This window comes from Eubalaena glacialis, chromosome 3, assembly GCF_028564815.1.
Source record: "Eubalaena glacialis isolate mEubGla1 chromosome 3, mEubGla1.1.hap2.+ XY, whole genome shotgun sequence".
Lineage (NCBI taxonomy): Eukaryota > Metazoa > Chordata > Mammalia > Artiodactyla > Balaenidae > Eubalaena > Eubalaena glacialis.
In genome coordinates this window covers 79,972,080-79,990,006 of record NC_083718.1, presented here as the reverse complement: position 1 = coordinate 79,990,006, position 17,927 = coordinate 79,972,080, and the positions used below count along the sequence as shown (strand labels likewise).

The window sequence follows — 17,927 nt, the reverse complement described above, 5'->3', positions numbered from 1 at the left end:
CCTCAGGAGCCGTCACTGGGTGTGGCAAGGGGAGAACGCAGTAGCACCGAGAGGAAGCTGCGACCTCAGAGTTTGTTTGGGCCTTTGGCTGCCAGAAGCACAGGAAGGCCCTCTGCCAACATGCTGGCCTGTGAAGGGGCCGAGGTCCCTGTCCAAGGCTTTGCGCCCCAAATACTCACTGCTCTGGGAGGAGCTTTTGGGCTTCCCGATGTACTTGAGGATGGGGTTTCGCTTCTTGTCCTCCAAGGCATCCTTTTCTTTCTTGGAATTGCTGCTCTGCTGAGATAAGAGACACCAGGGTTTGGAGAAGGTCCCAGTACCCAGACTGGGCCACTGGTCACCATGCTACTGCCTCTATGACTAGCCCTAAACAAGCAACTGGAAAGCAGACTCATGCTTGTATCTGATCTAGCACTTCTGCTTCTGGTCTGGGACAGGAGGGAGGGAGAGGGCTGCTCTAGTTTGGGGATTCTCAATGACTCTCCCGGTCTGCCTCAGCACAGGAACCGTGCCAAGAGATGATTCTTTCTAGGGGAGCTCTGTCACCTTCTTGGTCTTCGGGAAGAAGGGCAGCCACTTGTCCTTGTCAGGAGCGGACTGGGCTTTTTCCGCCGTGTTGGAAGGTCGTGCTTCTCGAAGACGGATGCCCGCGTGGCTCATGTAGGTATTGAGGGCGAAGTCCATGGGGGCACTGTAAAAGAGGAATGGGGGCCGTGAATCGGAAAGCGCCAGCAGGTGGAAGGGCTGGGACTCTGCTTCACACAAGCTCCTCACCACCACCCAGTGGGGTGGCGAAGGGCCAGGGCATGCAGAGGGAGGCCCAGAATATTCAGGTGGGACAGTAGGCAGAAGCCGGAGAAAAGCCTTGGCTGGCATGACTTCCAGAAGAAATCGCATTGTTTTCCTACGCAGACCGCTTCATAACGAGGGGACAGTGGCCAGTGGGAGGACGCGTCAGTTCACCAAAACATAAGCAACTAAGCCGTGGGCGACGACAGCTGAGGCCCACAGCTAATGTCCTCAGGCATATACACAGGGGTGGGGTGGCAAAGGGATGCAGAGAAACGCCAGCCGGCCCCTGCAAGTCCAGGTAAGCTGCCTTTGCCACCACCCACCCCAAGTACAAGGAGAAAAAGAGATGGAAATGATCTGTCAAGTAGCTTCCAACTGCCACAGATGAAACTGTCCAGAGCTCTGTGTTTAAAACTGTATTTGCCTCTCAATTCGGTAGACAGATTATCCACTTTGTGGATTCAATGAAGCAAATGTTTCAGCCCTGGCTTTCGTCTTCTCTGAAACAGCCTTCTAACTCCATCTTCTCTCCCTTATTGAGTGCGTGTATGCTCAAGGAATGCATACTCACTTTAACACTGGCTACTGAGAAACAAAGAGACATGTATATAGGCTTCAAGGAAAAAAAAATGTGCCAACAGAGGAAATGTGTGTACCCTAGCTCCCCTCTGCGGGTGCTGCTAACACAGGCTGATTCTATCACTGCTCCTTCTTTCGGTGGTTTACGAGAAAGAAGTGTGGAGGCAGACGCAGGGCTAATGTGGGTGGAGAAGAGGAGGCCAGGAATGGGAGTGCTGGCAGCTTGGTGTCTTCACACTGAGGAGCAGACCCACGTCCCAGGCAGTGATCCCCGAGTATCAGGCCTCGTGACCTCCTTGTGGTTACACAGACATCTGGAAACTAAACTTGGACAGACGGTGATCCTCTGAAGCTAGGGACTCCCCTATGATTGGCAGAGATGCAATGCCCAGTAGCTCAACCCCACTCCTTCCCACCTTGATTCAACCACACAGACTCACTCACCTCCTGTCTTCCTCGTATTTGGACCTGGAACAAAAGAAAGAACAGATGACGCAGACTGCAAAGGCAGAGGCTCGTTGGCCTGTGCAAGACTGGGAGGAGGGTAAGTTCTTTCCTAGAGGAAGGGAGCGGGTGAGGAAAGGGAGGAGGATGATAAAAGGTCAGACTCAGACTCTTGGTCTCAGCTCTGGAGCCAGCTTGGGCTCAGGAGGTGAGGGTTCTCATTCCTCCGAGGGGCTCAATTAGCACAGAGTGATGATGATGATGGTGTCCTTCCAGCTAAAAGGAAGGGGAATGAGGCAAATACAGCTTCTCGCTTGGTATCTGTTTCAGCCTCTGAAGCTATCACGGAGGAAGAGGCTCCTCTTTGTGTCCACCTAGAACTAAATTAGAAGGGTTGGGCTGACACTGAGGCAAGAGGAAAGAAGGTGAGGGCGCAGAGATAATACCTTGAGACCTGATTCAGAGGAACCTATTTAAAAGAGGTTAATGGTAACAGCCACTAATACTGCGTGCTCACCATGCGCCAGGCACTATTCTAAGCTATTTACACGTATAATATTTACACTCAAAATAATAGGTCTCATATCTCCATTTAATGAGGCTAGCGCTTCCTTCTTTTAAATAGAAGCCTTTATAGGCAGGGTGCCTGTGCTGTCAATAATAACCCCACATAACTCTGCGGTGCCTACGACCTCAGAATAGGCTCGGTCAGGTTCTGCCACCATCCCTGGCATGGTCGGGGTGATTAGTGCCATCTGACTGCTAGGGAAACTAAGGCCCGGAAAGATTCAGGGTTTGGCTGAGGGTCAGAGGGTTGTTTTCAAAGAATATACCCTCCCTGTGGGACCTCATCTAGTTTCATCTCCAACCCGGATCTCTTGTCAAATGCCAGATTCATCTCTGCAGTTGTCTACTCAAATCTCCAGTTTGATGTCTAAAGATCTCAGATTTTGACATGTCCGAGACTGAGCTCCCGGTTTTCTACCACAAAACTGTCCCTCACGCAATTGTCCCTAACTCGACTGATGGCACCTTTGTCCTTTTAGTTGTTTAGGTAAGAACTGTGGAGTCTTCCTTGGTTTTCCTTTCTCTCACATCCTATACAACAATTTTTAGGAAATCCTCCTGTTGGTTCCACTGTCAAAATATACTTGGAGCTGACCTCTCTTCACACCCTCCGTCGCCAGTTCTCTGGTAGGAGCCCTACTGCGTGGGTTCCCGTAACTGATCTCCCTGTTTGGAACCCCTCCTTGTTCTCCCACCACCCTCCACCCACCCTCGAGTCTCTCACAGCTCCAGTGGCTCCTCATTCACTGAGAGAAAAAAACTAAAGACCTTAAAACAGTCCACAGGCTCTGCGAGGCTGCTCTTCTTGTTACCTCTCTGACTTCAGCACTGAGCTTCTCAATCTTCTCTGGCCACAGTGGTCTCCTACTGTTCCTCAAATACGTCAAGCACATTCCTACTTTGCCCTGGCTGTTCCCTCTGCCTGGGATGCTCTTCCCCCAAGATATTTCCAAGGATGACTCCCTCACTTTCTTCAGTTGCCCAAATGTAACTTTCTGGATGAGGCTCTATTTGAAATTGCAACCCACTAGCTCAGGTGCTCCTGACCCCCCTCAGCCTGCTCTATCCCCCCCTCCCCCCAGCCTTATTTTCTAACATAGTATACAATTTACTTATTTATTATATACTGCTTTCTCTTCCCACAATAACATAAGCCCCACAAGCATTGTTGTTTGTTTACTAATGTATCCAGGAGCCTAGAACAGTGCTTAGCATCAGTGGGGACTCCACAGAAATTTGCTGGATTGAAATATCACTGTTAGTAGAGACTATTGAGATCATCTAGCCCAATCTCTGTCATTTTAGATGATACCAAGGTAGATGAAATGGCTTGATCAAGGTCACACAACTACTCGGGAATTCCCTGGCGGTCCAGTGGTTAGGACTCTGCGCTTCCACTGCAGGGGGCACAGGTTTGATCCCTGGTCGGGGAACTAAGATCCCACATGCCTTGCAGCGCAGCCAAAAAAAAAAAAAAAAAAAAGAGTCACACAACTATTGAGTGGAAAGAAGTACTGGGGTGAAAAATCTACCTCTAAGCCTGCAAGTGTCCCCACAAAGTCATCCCAGGCACCTGGGACACTTTTAGAAAATAAGACTGGAAAGAGGCAACCACAGCAGCTGTGCCAGAAGTTCCTTAGTAAGTTTAGTTAGGCTAGTCCTCTGATGTGATTAGTTAAAAATAGTTCAATTTCCCATGAACCACCTGCCTCCTGAAGGAACTTTATTCCCTGGAGAATCACAGCGTGGTTCTCACACTCAGCATCAGATATGACCTTAGAGCAAAAAGGGAGAACCGTCAAGAAGAGGCTAGGGAGGGGAAGCAGAAAGCTCCCTGCATTCCTGGAGCCCGTGGTTTGTCATAATCACCAAATTACTGTCAGGAGCCCCAGGCTCTGCAACTCCCTTGAAATTCCTGCAGCCCCAGCCTGAGAAATGAAGCAGGAGGGCTGGACTCTCCCCATCTTTCAGGGGAAGACGAATCAGGCAAGCAGTGGAAGAGGCGGAGAGGTTGGGAAACAGACCCACAAAATATGTCAATCTGTGCAGCATGTTCAGGGGGTAGAAGTGGATCGGAGACTCACAAAATGTCTCCTAGGGCAGCCAGCTGCTTCTCTGCCACCTGGCGTTCGCGGAGAGGGTCCCCATCCAGGTCCAGCAGGTCGTTTTCACCATACAGGCTTCCCAGCCCCAGAGTGCGCTTTGTTCTGAGCCAGAGAGACACACAGAGAAAGAAACACATGTACATCATTGCTGGACAGAGAGTGAGGCACACGTACACACATCACAAGAGATGCACACACACCGCAGGGGAAAGAAAACGGGTGAGGAGGCAGGGGAGAGAGCAGGAGGGGGGGCGCCGGGCACCTGTAGTCATGGATCTGCTCCTGGATCTCTGGCATGGCTGCCTCCTGAGCCTCACAGAGAACAGTGCGCACGTCCTCACCGCTCCGCAGGCGCAGGTCTGTGGTGGGCGCCGAGGGAAGACAGGGGAGGGATGTCAGGAGGAGGAGGTTATATCTGCTGAGCATCTTCAAGCCTCTTAGCTCCCTGGGGCACCGGGAGGGGAAGCTGGCTTTCTGCCCTCCTGTTAACCAAGGGAAGTGGAGACCTGGACCTACCAGGTCATTCCTGAATTCAGGACTGGAATCCTGACATCCAAGTCCCAAGGCAAGGACAGAAACATTTTCAGGGTGTTCTACACTCCATCAAGTGGGGAAATATGAAAGTCCCTCTCTGGATGTGTCCAGACGCTGCTGCCCTCTGACATCATGTGCAAACCTCTGAGAGGCTCATTCTCCTTCCACTGACCCGGGGCTAGCTCGCAAGGCTGCAAAAGGCAAGGAAACCTAACTCCCCACCAGAAACGGGAAGGTGTCTCTCCTGTCCCTACATTCACCCTCTGCCTGTGCCCATAAGCTTTCCTAGCATCTGGGCCTGTAAAGTGCCTCTTTTCCAAGGCAGCTTCAAACTATTACCCCTAGAAAGCTCCTATGATTAGCCTCTCAGACTGATGTCCTCTTTATACCACCTCCCAGCTCTTCTAGTCATGACTTGAGAGCGAGAAGGGAGCACAGCAACTGCCTAGTTCCCTGGCTCCTCACTCTGTGTGAGCTGAGGAACTTACACAAACGAGACCAAAAGGACAAAAATACTCCAGAGATCCTGACTCCGCAGGTGGGGTGGAGTGAGGCACTGGTTTCTGTATTTTCAAAAAAGAATTCCCCAAGGGATCCTGATGATCGACCAGGCTTAGGAATCCAATTTCCTCTCGGTACAGGTGAGCCGACTGAGGCCCAGAGAGGTCACATGGCAGGTCGGCAGGAACGACCCAGGTCTCCCAACCAAGTCTTGTCTCTCCGCGACAAGATCCCAGGCAGGGTCTGTTCTGTTTGTGCTTGCCCATAAGCTACCGTGAGGAGTTCTGGAGGAACTGTCCCTATTTCCTCCTATCTGAGAACAGCTGCCCAAGGCAGGGACTATGTCCCCCCGACCCCCCGCCCCTTCCTGAGGGCCCAGCACAAGACGGACACCAAGAGGAGACTAACCGTCCTAGGAGCCAACTTACCAATTTCAGCCTGTAACATCTCTGGGACCTTCACTCTCAGAGGCTAAAAGACAGAAGGGTGGGGGCAGAAGTGGTGAGATCCACACACCCCAGGGGATGTGGGAGATACTGTGCAGAGGCAAGGAGGGCTCCAGAACACTACCTTCTCTCCCCCTTTCCCTACACTACCCTACCCTCCACTCACCTCTCTCCAACTGAATTCTAGGCTCGGGATTTGAGAAGTGGAATCTGAGGTGGCAAGGCAAGTTGGGACTATACTCCGAGGGTGGCACCTGCACTCTTCCCACTCTTATTTCAAGGACATCAAGATGCATGGAATGGAGAGGTTCCAAAAAGTGGACTGGTACCAATTTAGCAGCATGGGAGAAATCTTCATGAGGCGATTTGATGGGCTTCCCCTCTCCTTCACTCCCAAGGGAAAATTGGCCTTATGTTACCAAGTCCTCCAGTGGGCACAGCGCCTGGCTCTTCCTTTACGACTACCTGACAGCTGGATATTGGGGTGGTTCCATAACAGCCAACAGGGAACAACTGGCAGCTCTAACCTCCTTACTCAAGACCCATTGAAGGGGGCAAAAATAAAAATCTTGAGGAAAAGCAGTTTATTCCCCAGTCTCGTTAGTCCTAGCAGCATACTGCCAGATGAATAAAGTCATTTTGGAATTAGTTTAGTTGATCAGCTTAGAAAGTGTAAGATGGGAACTGCCCTCTGCAGGCCGAGGTGCCGCCGCCAGCGGGATCCCTGACACGTCCCTGGGAGCTATGTCCAGATGCAGAGTGCTCGTGCACCCCAGACACTATGGGGTCCCCTCCCTCTGAACCCTGCCTTGGGGCAGTAAGAGCACGTCAGGCTGAACTTCAGAAATCTGGGCTCGCCTCTTGGCTCACTGATTTCTATCACCTGATGTCTCTGGGCCTCCGTTTCTTCACCCCAGGGATGGGCAAGGCAAGGAGAGTTGAAGGGAACCAGGGCATTGATCCAGGGGAGAGTAATTAGGACTTGGCGCAAGTTCTTTTTCTCCAAACATTTCAGAGAGAGGCAATGTGCACTCTACCTTGCTACATGTGGACAAAAGAGGTCCAGAGAGGAGATCAATCTTTAGAGTGGAGCTAGGAACAGAATCCAGGAATCCTCTTTAAGAACCTGTCTCCAGGGACTTCCCTGGTGGTCCAGTGGTAAAAAATCCGCCTTCCAATGCAGGGGACGTGGGTTCGACCCCTGGTCGGGGAACTAAGATCCCACATGCCGCGGGGCAACTAATCCCGCGTGCCACAACTACCGAGCTTGCACGCCTCAACTAGAGAGAGAAAACCCACATGCCACAACTAGAGAGAAGCCCACGCACAGCAACAAAGAGCCCGCACGCCGCAACAAAAGATCCCGCATGCCTCAATGAAGATCCCACGTGCCGCGACTGAGACCAGACGCAGCCATAAAAATAAAATAAATATTAAAAAAAACCAAAAGAACAAAAAAACCTGTCTCCATTTGGCCTGAGTGTTTTGCTTAGTTTTTCCTCTGCCTCTGAATGGTCCAAACAATATAATAAAATTGAAAACTGTAATCCAGTCTATGACTGCCTTACCGCATTTTTCTCTAGGAAAATATTCCAGATGTCTTTTCCCAAGCTTCGGGAATCCTTGGGGTTTGTTTGCTGATAAACTTCTGCACACAAGTAAAAAAGCTGGGAGAGAGAAAATGGGTTAGAGCAGTGATTCTCAACCAGGAGTGCTTTTGCCCTCCAGGGGACAGCTAGTAATGTCTGGAGGCATTTTTGATTTATATCTGGAGAGGTGCTACTGGCATCTACTGGGTGGAGTCCAGTGATGCAGCCAAAGATCCTGCCATGCACACGACAGCACCCCACAACAAAGAATTCCAAAGGTCAGTGGTGCTGAAGTTGAGAAACCCTGGCTTAGCATGTTTCAGAAACCTGTGGTAAGTTATCCCCACCCCTTGGCGCGCGCACACATATTCCCCCAATGCAATCTCTCCTCAACTCCGTATCCTCTCCCCACTTGACATTTTGTCTTGTACTTGTTTATCTGTTGTTTGAAAGGGTTCATGTTTTATTTCTCTTTGTGCTGTGCCTCGTCTTCATTCAGGAATGCTTCTGAGATACCAGCGCTTGGGATGTACACGCAGGTGTGCACTGAACACCTGTTGAGCAAATGGATGCTGACTCTGGCTTCTAACAGTGGCAGCCCCGGAAAGGAAGAGCAGCAGTGCATGCCACGGGCAAGAAGTTTATTCTGGAGAACATGACAGCAGCCTCTCTCCTTCATCCCCCTTCCTAAGCAGCTGAGCAGAACGATAGAAGCTGGTAAGGCTGCTGGCTCAGAGCACTGTCGCAGAGCACCCCGACCTCCATCCCCTCATGATCCTTCTCGTCATCACCTTCAGACTGAAGACCTTTTAGCACCTTGCCCCTCTGCCAAGCTTTCTTGTAGTAACACTGTATATTTGCAAAGGGCTGCTCTCTCAACTCCCCACTGTCGGTCTGTATCCACCTTCATTCCAAAAACCTAGAAAGACCATCTCCTCCAAGCAGACCCAGAACGACAGCTTTCTTGGCCTAGCTCTTCCTGCTCCTCCTTGTGCTATCGATGCAGTGAGCAGTGAAGAATCCCTTCCACCCAGGTTGCACCTTCTTTTCTATTCTGTCTCTGTCCTCGAGATGCCTGACCATGCCCATGGATCTGACTTATGACATCTGGAGAGCAGGGACAGAGGCCAAGCACAAGCAGGCACTCAGTCGAGACAGACACTTGCGACTTACCAGTGGACTGGGGTCCGCCTGAGAGAAGATGTACCGTAGAAAAACCCCCAGGTGAGCCGGCCGTGACTTAAGTTTCTCAAAGTCCTGGAAGATGATGTCGCTCTGGAAGGCAGAAGGACGGGCAGGGCTGGGGGGCAGAGAAGCACCGCCCGCCGCAGCTCAGCTCCATGCTCCCTGCCTGCCAGGGCTGACAAGCGCGGCCCCTCCCGCACGCGCCCTCCCAGCTGGTGCCAGTCCAACCGCTCCTAGTCCAGAACAGCAGGTACGACAGAGGATGATGAAAGGAGAAAATCAGGGAACTGTTACCTCGTTGTTGAAATAACCCGGGTCATAATCTTCCTCTGGGCCGATAATTAAAGGCTTTGGGCTTTGATCTACACCCTGGGGGAGAGAGGCGAGTTGTAGAGATGAGAGAGGTCAGAGGACAGGGGATCCAGCCCCGTCAGTGGAGTTTGGTTAGTGACAGCATGGCAGTGAAGGCGAAAGCCACACGGGGCTGGTAAACACCGGCATCGCACTACCACCCCCCAAATCTCAGAGAACAGAAAAAACGATTTCCACTTGCAAGGAGGCAACTGCTTCTGGGTGGGGCAGGGCAGACTCAGAGCAGCCTGGTCACATGACGTATGAAGATGGGAAGTGAGAGAAAGTGCTCTCTTCCTGTTTGTGAAAGATCTGAGGAGGGAGTGTCAGCCCACAAAATAAGAACCTAGAGCTTCTGCTGGACTGGTGGGCGGGGGCTTTGTTGTTCTCCTCAACAGACCCCACCCCCACCCCAAAAACACGCCCTCCAAACCTAGTGTTTTCCACAGCGCTCCTCTACAGTTACCGTGTGCCCTCCACCCCTGCTGGAGGAGAGCTCTGTGGTCGGTCTCTGCCTCCTTGAGCAAAAGGGAATGGAGCTTTGCCTTCTCCAACACCGTCCCCATCATTTCCCCTGCCTGCTCAAGAATCTATGGTAGATTCCCCATTTCCAGTCTAAAATCCAAGCTTCTCAGCTTGGCTTTCTCTCTTTCCCCCTTATGCCATCGATTAGGTCTGATGAGAGATTTCATACTGTATAAACGTTTTAGACGCTTCATTGGACAAGCCTTTCTCCTAAAGGTTTCTTGAGCTTTCAAAGATTTCCTACCAACTATATTTTTCACTCAATTCACTCTACCTCATTTTCAGTGATTCCCCAACAAGGGCTGTGCTCTGGAACCCATCTGGAGGAGGCACTTCTCATGCCTACTTTTTCTCAGGCCCAAGATACCCTCCTATTCCACCTTCTCAAGGAGCTTTTCCTGACGGTTCCTCCCTGACACTCCTCACTCATTTTTGTTCTCCTGGGTATTTACAGACTCTATGCTCAGAATGACTGAGTATAGAACTCGAGAGACCCAGGAGGCATCTCAGAGATCAGAGTCTAGCACTCACTTATAATGGCATGTTCGAAGCTGCAGAGTCAGGCCTGTTGTACTGGACCTGAATTCCTCAGACACATCCTGAGTATCCTCCTCTCCCCTAACAAACACCCTAGTCTCTGAATCCCTTGGGATCCAGGATCCCCAGGGGGTGTGGGATGATCACTTCTGTCTCTACTTGGCTCTCTAGTGAAACCTGAAAGCACTAGGTTTTTGCTTGTTTGGGCGGGAGGATTTATTTTTTTAAAGTCTTTACAAACATACAGTTTTTCTGATTGCAAAAGCAGAATATGTTTATCGTAAGAAAATCAAACATTGCAGAATTACATAACGAAGTCTGAACTCCCTATGATTCCACCCCCCAGCTGCTGCAAGTTTCATGGATAGTACAGGTTTCCACCTTTGCTCTTACTAACATAGATTATTATTAAGAAACTGGAACTATACTATATTTGCTCTTATCACTCAAAAATAACAACTTAAATAGTTTTAAGAAGTTGAAACAAATTCAGAGAAGGAGGAAAAGGACTCCAAGACCAATTACTCTACACCTGCTCCTATTAGCCACCTAAAGGAAAACCTCCCTTAAGAACACCTTGTGCACCTGACCTTGCCTGGCAGCCTGACCTTGGCCCTGTAGTACTACTAAGGGGGAGTGGTGGTGGTGGTGGTGGTGGAGGAGTGGGAGGGGTGATCAAAGAGCATCTAGGACAGGAGGCAGCCCTGCACTGGGGCTCAGGAAAACTAAGTTCTAGTCTGATGCTGCCATTAGCAAGCTGAGTCCTTGAATGGTCCCTTAGCCTTTCTCTGCCTCAGTTTTCTCACTGAATGAAGATTCTAATGCCTATCTCCTTTTCTGGCGGTAAGAATTAAATGAGATTTGTTCCTAAAGGACCTAGCACAGCAGCTGGTACACTAGGCATTTTAATACATGTGAGATCCACTTCCCTGCCTTTCCCCCTCCAAGATCTGAAAGTATCTAAACTCTATCCTATGGGGAGAACTACAGCATCAAACGGTGTATGATGTTGGTTTTAATATAATGGCAAATTTCCTTTAAAAATAAATTTAAGTTTTAAAAAGTGAGCTAGCTTAAAGAAAAATATTAAGTAACATTATATAGTTGCTATGAGGATATGGAAAAAAAAAATTATGGTGGTAGCAGATGAATTTTAAGAAACACTGCTTTACAAAACTCGGAGCTTTCTTGCCAGGGTCTCTAACAAGGAATGACCTAACCTCTGCCTGAACAATGACAGGCAATTCCCTGGCTCTCAAGTCAGCCCATTCCATTGTCTGATAGCTCAGATTCTTTGCAAGCTTTTTGCATGGAGCCAAAAACTGTCTTCCTGAAATCTCCCCTGGACCTAGTTCTACCCTTGAAAGCAGTGGCTTTCAAATCAGGTTTTGCAGAACCTTAGGGCTCCAGGGAAGTGCCCCTGAGGTGGGGGCTGAGGTGGGGAGATTGATTAGGAAAAGTCCCAGATAGCTAAGCATTTATTTGTTTTCTGTATTAGGGTACCAAATAATAAGATTTTGCTCAAGAAAAGGACTTTGCTAAAGAAAGAGAAGATTGAAAATTAGTATTCTGGAGAAACACTGAACCAACCTATTTCCCATTCTATACAGACATTAAAAGAAAGACCAGCAATCTGCTCCTTGGACATCACTTCCCTACAGATGCATTCACTGACTCTTCACCCAGAAACTGAGACAGCCTTACTTCCATGTATGCATTTATACCATGTTCTTCCTTTACTATTTGTCCTTTAGTAAGTGTCTATCTCAAAACAGGGTTTAGTCTGATCGTTCAAGGCCACGTATGGGTAACCCAGTTCTGAAAACAGGGATAGCAAAAGCGCACGGTGGCTCTGATCACTCACCTGGTCACTGCTGGGGGGAACCAGTGCATCCGAGCCCTGCCGCCTGTGGTGCTGGGCCACACGGGCCATGATCACAGGGGAGGTTCGAGGACTGTCCAGCCCAGGGTCTGACAGTACTGAGTTCCGATTCACCAATGACTAGAGGAACAGAGAATTCTGTGAGAAGAAAACTCGTCCAGGGACTTCCCTGGTGGCTCAGTGGTTAGGAATCCGCCTGCCAATGCAGGGGACACGGGTTCGAGCCCTGGTCCGGGAAGATCCCACATGCCTCAGAGCAACTAAGCCCGTGCGCCACAACTACTGAGCCTGCGCTCTAGAGCCCGCGAGCCACAACTACTGAGCCCGCGTGCCTAGAGTCTGTGCTCCGCAACAAAAGAAGTCACCACAGTGAGAAGCCCACGCACCACAAAAAAGAGTAGCCCCCGCTCGCTGCAACTAGAGAAAGCCTGCACGCAGCAACGAAGACCCAAACGCACCCAAAAATTTTAAAAAAACAAAAAAAACCTCATCCAGAAGACCCTCAGGGCTCTGCTCGTTGGCTAATAAAAGTCTAGTACTTACTCTGTGCCTGACATTATACTAGCCCTTGGTTATGTATCACCTCATTTAATGCTCACAATAGCCCTTTGAGGTAGAAACTATTATTCCTCCCACTTCTCACACAAGGAAACTTAAGACTTGGAGAGGTTCTGGGACTTGCTGAAGGTCGAATAGTTAGTAATGTGGTATTCCCTGGATGCAACCCGGGCAGTCTCAACCCACTGCCCACTAGGCTGCATTGCTTCCAGATGTGGAGCCCGCAGGGGAACGTCAACTGTGGATTCTTTAGGACCCTCCTTCCCCTTCTTGGTGTCTTTCCGACATACTGATCCTTCCATGTACATTCATCATCTTCCCATGAATAGACAGGAGCAGTAAAGAAATAAAATTCCAACTATTATTTAAAATTAGGTTTTAAACATGTTTTCAATTACTTATTCACATAGCTAATTAAGCTGGCTAAGTAAATATTTTGCTCACACCATTATTACTTCTTCCATTCACTCTTATTTTTATATTGCAAGTTTATATTTGCAATTAATATATGCAGACTGAGAACACCTAGAAGACAACCTTTAAAGCCAAAGCCTGAAGTTCTTCTGACCACTCCAGAAAAGATAAGCTGTTCAAGTACAGAAAGATCTGTGACAAAGAAAGAGAGGCTGCCACCTCCAATTAGGCCAGGTTCATTGTATTACTCGAAGATGGTGTTATTCGCAGCCAGGTGGCAATGCGTTTTTGGTCCAGTCACTGTTTTAGAGAATTTTCGTCTCTGCTCCCTTACACTCAAAAAAGCCTTGCTACAGTTAAAGACATGGCCTCTTTCTCCACCCGACTCTATATAACAGAGTTGACGATGATAAAATAGAAGCCAGATTTGCTGATCTTGCGTGTAGGATGCATTTGAACCCCCTTTTTTTGGAACCCAGAGCAGAATGACTAAAACCCTTGGAACTGGAACTATACCAGAGGGCCATAGATGACAGGCCAGAGGCCTTGGTGTAAGCAGTGAGCCTAGAACCTTTAGGTGTTCAGAGAAGGAAAACTGAATGTATGGTTTTAAAAGGGGCTCCCCCCGCTTTGGCACTCACCTCGCCGAGGGAAGGAAAGCGCTCTGTGCCAGAGTCCAAGCCACTGTCCCCCTCCTGGGAATCCAGAGAGAGTCGGCCTGAGAAGAAAAGAGTTTACACAGTAAGGAAGGAGCTGTGGCCTGGGGGAAAGAAGGGCCTTTATTCTGGTAACCTGCGCCCAGGGCAGGAGGGCGAAGCTGCCACCTGCCTTTCTTTCCCAGTTTCCCTTCAGCTCTCTTACACGACTCCCTGAGAACCTCTACACCTAGCTTTTACCTACCTGTACACCTGAGCCCAGGCAGTGTCACCTCCTAAAATAATCCTCCATAGCTCTACCTTGCAACGAGTGCTACCCTTCAGCTCATCCCAACCCTCTTCTGGTTCCCATCCATTTCCTCTCATGACAGCATCCCTTGAGCTCCTAGCTGCTAGGTGCTGGTAGGCACGCTGTTGTCTGGACCACCATCGTTCTAGTATCTCCCTGGCACTTATCTATCCAGGGCTACTGGTTATACACTCATTTCTACTGAATAAGTTGTATCCAAGTTCCCTGTCACTGGTACTGCTTTCTCTCATTATTCTATTTCTCAGAGGCAGGGACTATATTTTTCCCCCCTGAATCTGCCCCAAAGGGAGGGGACAACAGAATAGATAAGAAATGTAGACTAGAGATGTGCCAGAGAAAAAAGGCATGCTGAGGGGACTCACCTTCTGATGATCTCTGGCTGGTGTCACCATATAGTGGAAGTATGTCCTAAAAAAGAAAGGTCCGGAGGGTGGACAAATGCTGTGAACCTCTCCCCCTACTGTTTTCCTCCAATCAACCCTTCCCTCAGTCTCAGCAGATAACATCTGCTTACAATTAGCTGCCTCTTCTGCTTCATTGCCTGAAAAATGCCCCTTTGGAAGAGGTATTGCTTCATTTGTACAGTTTGAGGAGAATGGTGACCCCTAATGGTGAAAAGGGAGCTTTACTATTAGTAAAATTCTAAAAACTTGATTTCTCACCCTGGACCTCAAAGCATCTATTGCCTTAGTTGGGCTGGACACAGAAAGAACTTCCGAACTATCAAGGAGCATGAAAAGCTCTAGCAGATGGAAAGCTCTGCCTCCAAAGATCTTTGAAGACTGACAGGCGCTGGACTGGGGCTGACCAGCCATTTGTGGAGGGAATTATGTTGCTAGTGCTTTACTGTTTATGACGCAATCTTGTCTATATCTCATTGAGTTTTTCAACAACTCTGAGGCAGGTATAGTACTCCCATGTTATAAATGAGGAAACAGAAGCCCAGAGATTTTAAGTAACTTGCCCAAGGTACACAGCAGGTAAACTATAAAGCCAGGGTTGGCGCTCAGATCCCTAGATTCCAAGCTGAATGTTTCAGACTCAACCACTTACACAGCACACGAGCGCAGAGGCAGCGGCAGCAGCAAACATGCACTGGCCCCGTGCTGAGGGCATCCTTTAATTCTGACAATACCATTATTAGGCAGATCCTGCCGTAGCTCCATTTCATAAATCAGGACACCAAGGCTCCCAGGGATTAAGTCACTTGCCCAAGACTCTTAAAGCTGGTGGGCACTATAGCTGGGAGGTGAATCCAGATGGTCTAAGTCCTGAACCTGAGCTCCTATCAACCATGTGACACTGAGAAGGCCTTCAGAAAATAAAAGTTTAAATTGGATTAGCCTGTGCTTCCCAGACTTTTTTGATCTGGATGTTCTGAAAAAGAAAGTAGATAATCCTCAAATAATTTCTATTGGCTTTGGCAAATATTATTCTTGGAGATCTTAAAGTTTTTGGAGAGTTACTTATTTACCCAAAGAATTAAGGCCTGATGGAGAGACGTAAGACACTAATTAATACTCAAGTCCCTGACTAGAACAGATAAGGAAGTGCCTCCTCTCTGGGATTTCCCACAAAGTGTGGTTAGGACTGCTACAGATCCCTCTCAACTGACTGGGGATCCTTTACTTAGGCTGACTTTTAAAAGTGCTCGTATTTCTTTGAGAAGACCCATTACTGGAGGGAGAGGTGATGGGAAAAGCTACCAGATGAATACTGAGTAAGATTAGTGTCGGAATATACATCAGCTATGAGGAAACTACCCAGAAGGGGATGGATAATTAGGAGATTAAAGCCGACAGTCTGATTTATTGCATATTTATTTCTTTCTATTGCAACTGTAAGCTGCTGGAGGGCAAGAAACAGGCTATTTCTTTTTATGGGACCCAAGTGTCAGGACAGTGCTCAGTCTCTATGGTGCTATATAAAGAACTGCTGACCTCTGTTTCTTTGGAAAACACTAAACACTCACTAGCTCAGCCCTGCGGTCCTGTATGACTCGTTAAGCCTCTGTCCTAGATTTCTCCCTCATTCTCCCCTCCGTCCACCTGCACGTGCCCTTCCTAGAGCTAAGCCTACCATCACTCACCACTAAGCCACCAGTCTCCTGCTGGATCTTCAGCTGTAACTGAGTGACTCGCCGCCGGGCGCCTTCGATCTGCTCTTCCAGCAGGCTGCCGGGGTTCCGGCTATACACCTCACAGATACGCTGGGGGGCGGGGTGGGGGGCGAGGAGGACAAGGAAGGGAAAAGGCAGAGGAGTGGTTAGTAGAGAATGGACGACTCACCAGTGGGGAGAGTAGGCAGTTATCCCAAAACAAAGAGGAGAGAAAGGAGATCTCTGCCTCCTAGGAGATACATGTTATTCCACCATCACTCAGGAGCAGAAAGAGGTATAAACAGTGAGAAAAAGAACACGAGGCAACTAGAGAAAGAAGGCATGACACAAAGGCCCGTCCTAATCTGACCTGTTCTTAAGGCCTACTTGCTAAATGAGATCTTCCTTGACTGCTGCTGAAGGGTTAGATATTTAAGTGACTGGCCAGACCAGCACACACAAAAAAGTGCTAAGGAGGAAACATACACACAGTGAGAACCACAGGAGATGAGAGGAAGAAGCACCCCCGTCCCCCAGCCCTGTAGCTGGGAACCACTCTGAGACTTATCTAGCATCCTCCCAGCATACGGCAGAGCACAGCATGCGTGTTTAGAGCTTGGGCTTTGCAGTCAGGGAGGCCTGGCTCTGAATTCTGGCTTACTAGCTGTGTAGACTTGGGCAAGCTTTACTACGTCCTCATGGATCAAATGGAGATGACGGTACCTGCCCCTGGGGATGGCTGTACGTTCTGAATGAGATTATGTATGGAAAGTGCTGAGCAGAATGTCTGGGGCATAATTACTTGACTGAATACATGGCAGCTATTATTATTTTACTACCAAATGAAATGCTCAGTGAAGTTGGCGGGTTAAATAGTGAAATAAAGATGTCGGGTGCACATTTTCTCCAAGATCGTCTGGGGCCATACTTGCTGTCTCATCTTCTCCATGCCTCTCAAGCCCCCAACCGTCCTCTTAGTCTCTGCAGATAGTATCAGCTGGTAAGAACTTTCCCAACTTTACTCCATTTCAAGGCATCTGCAGCCACCCTTTCCCGCTGCCTCAGAATAGAAACTCTGTCTAAATCTTCCACAAGGTTAGTGCCTCCAGCTGCCTCGGGCTCCTCTTGGGCATCGTTCACATATCTCCAAAGTCTCCTCTTTCCAATGGCTCCTTTCCCTCATCCTACAAAAATGCTCGTTTCCTGTCTTAAAACAAAAACAAGGCACTACAACAAAACCTTTTCCATCAAGTCTGATTATTCTTCAAGCCACCGCCTCAGTCTTTTCTGCTTCCTTTCACAGCCACATGTTTCCAAACAGGAGTCTCTACGTAGAGCCCAGACTTCTTAGCCTTCCGGTCACTCTTCAGCATACACAGCCTAGGTCCCCTCATCACCTCGCTCTTCCAAAGGCAAAATGACCCAACGGCTGAATCCAATGGTCTCTTCTTAGTCCTCATCTCTCCAGACCTCTTTAAACACCCACCTCCTCCAAATGCTATCCTCTTTTGACTTCTTAACTCGACACTGTCTTGGGTCACCTCACACCCCTCTCCCCAACCATAGCTTTACCCCTTCCTCCTCTCTTAAATCTAGGTGAGCCTTCAGCCCCGCAAACATTTACAGAGAGCTGATACACACCAGGCCCTGTGCCAGCTGTGCAGGAGGAATATGCAAATGTAGGCATGGTCCTGGCCTTTAAGGAACTTAGTCCAATAGAGGAGGACAAATAAATAATTAAAATACAAATACAACAGCAACTGGTGTGATGTTAGAGGTTGGTGCGGTGCGCTACAGAAGCACAGATGTTCCGAAATTCCGCCCTCAGCTCTCTCCTCTTTTCTGCAGTGGTGC

General features: G+C 48.9%; 1 protein-coding gene across 7 annotated transcripts in view; it reads right to left on the bottom strand.

Moving 5' to 3' along the window:
• ARHGEF11 (Rho guanine nucleotide exchange factor 11) overlaps positions 1–17,927 on the bottom strand; it is a 110,941-nt gene that overhangs the window by 20,149 nt on the left and 72,865 nt on the right. For 3 of the 7 annotated variants that reach the window (XM_061183266.1, XM_061183273.1, XM_061183269.1), the window contains exons 8-20: positions 16,065–16,184; positions 14,338–14,383; positions 13,651–13,727; positions 12,020–12,157; positions 9,037–9,111; positions 8,731–8,832; positions 7,537–7,635; positions 5,951–5,993; positions 4,750–4,846; positions 4,467–4,589; positions 1,816–1,839; positions 547–691; positions 180–279 (exon numbers count right to left, since the gene is read on the bottom strand). In XM_061183266.1, the coding sequence (XP_061039249.1) occupies positions 180–279; positions 547–691; positions 1,816–1,839; positions 4,467–4,589; positions 4,750–4,846; positions 5,951–5,993; positions 7,537–7,635; positions 8,731–8,832; positions 9,037–9,111; positions 12,020–12,157; positions 13,651–13,727; positions 14,338–14,383; positions 16,065–16,184 (1,189 nt within the window). The remainder of the gene's footprint in view (positions 1–179; positions 280–546; positions 692–1,815; positions 1,840–4,466; positions 4,590–4,749; positions 4,847–5,950; positions 5,994–7,536; positions 7,636–8,730; positions 8,833–9,036; positions 9,112–12,019; positions 12,158–13,650; positions 13,728–14,337; positions 14,384–16,064; positions 16,185–17,927) is intronic. The other 4 variants (XM_061183267.1, XM_061183270.1, XM_061183271.1 and 1 more) reach the window with 3 other exon arrangements.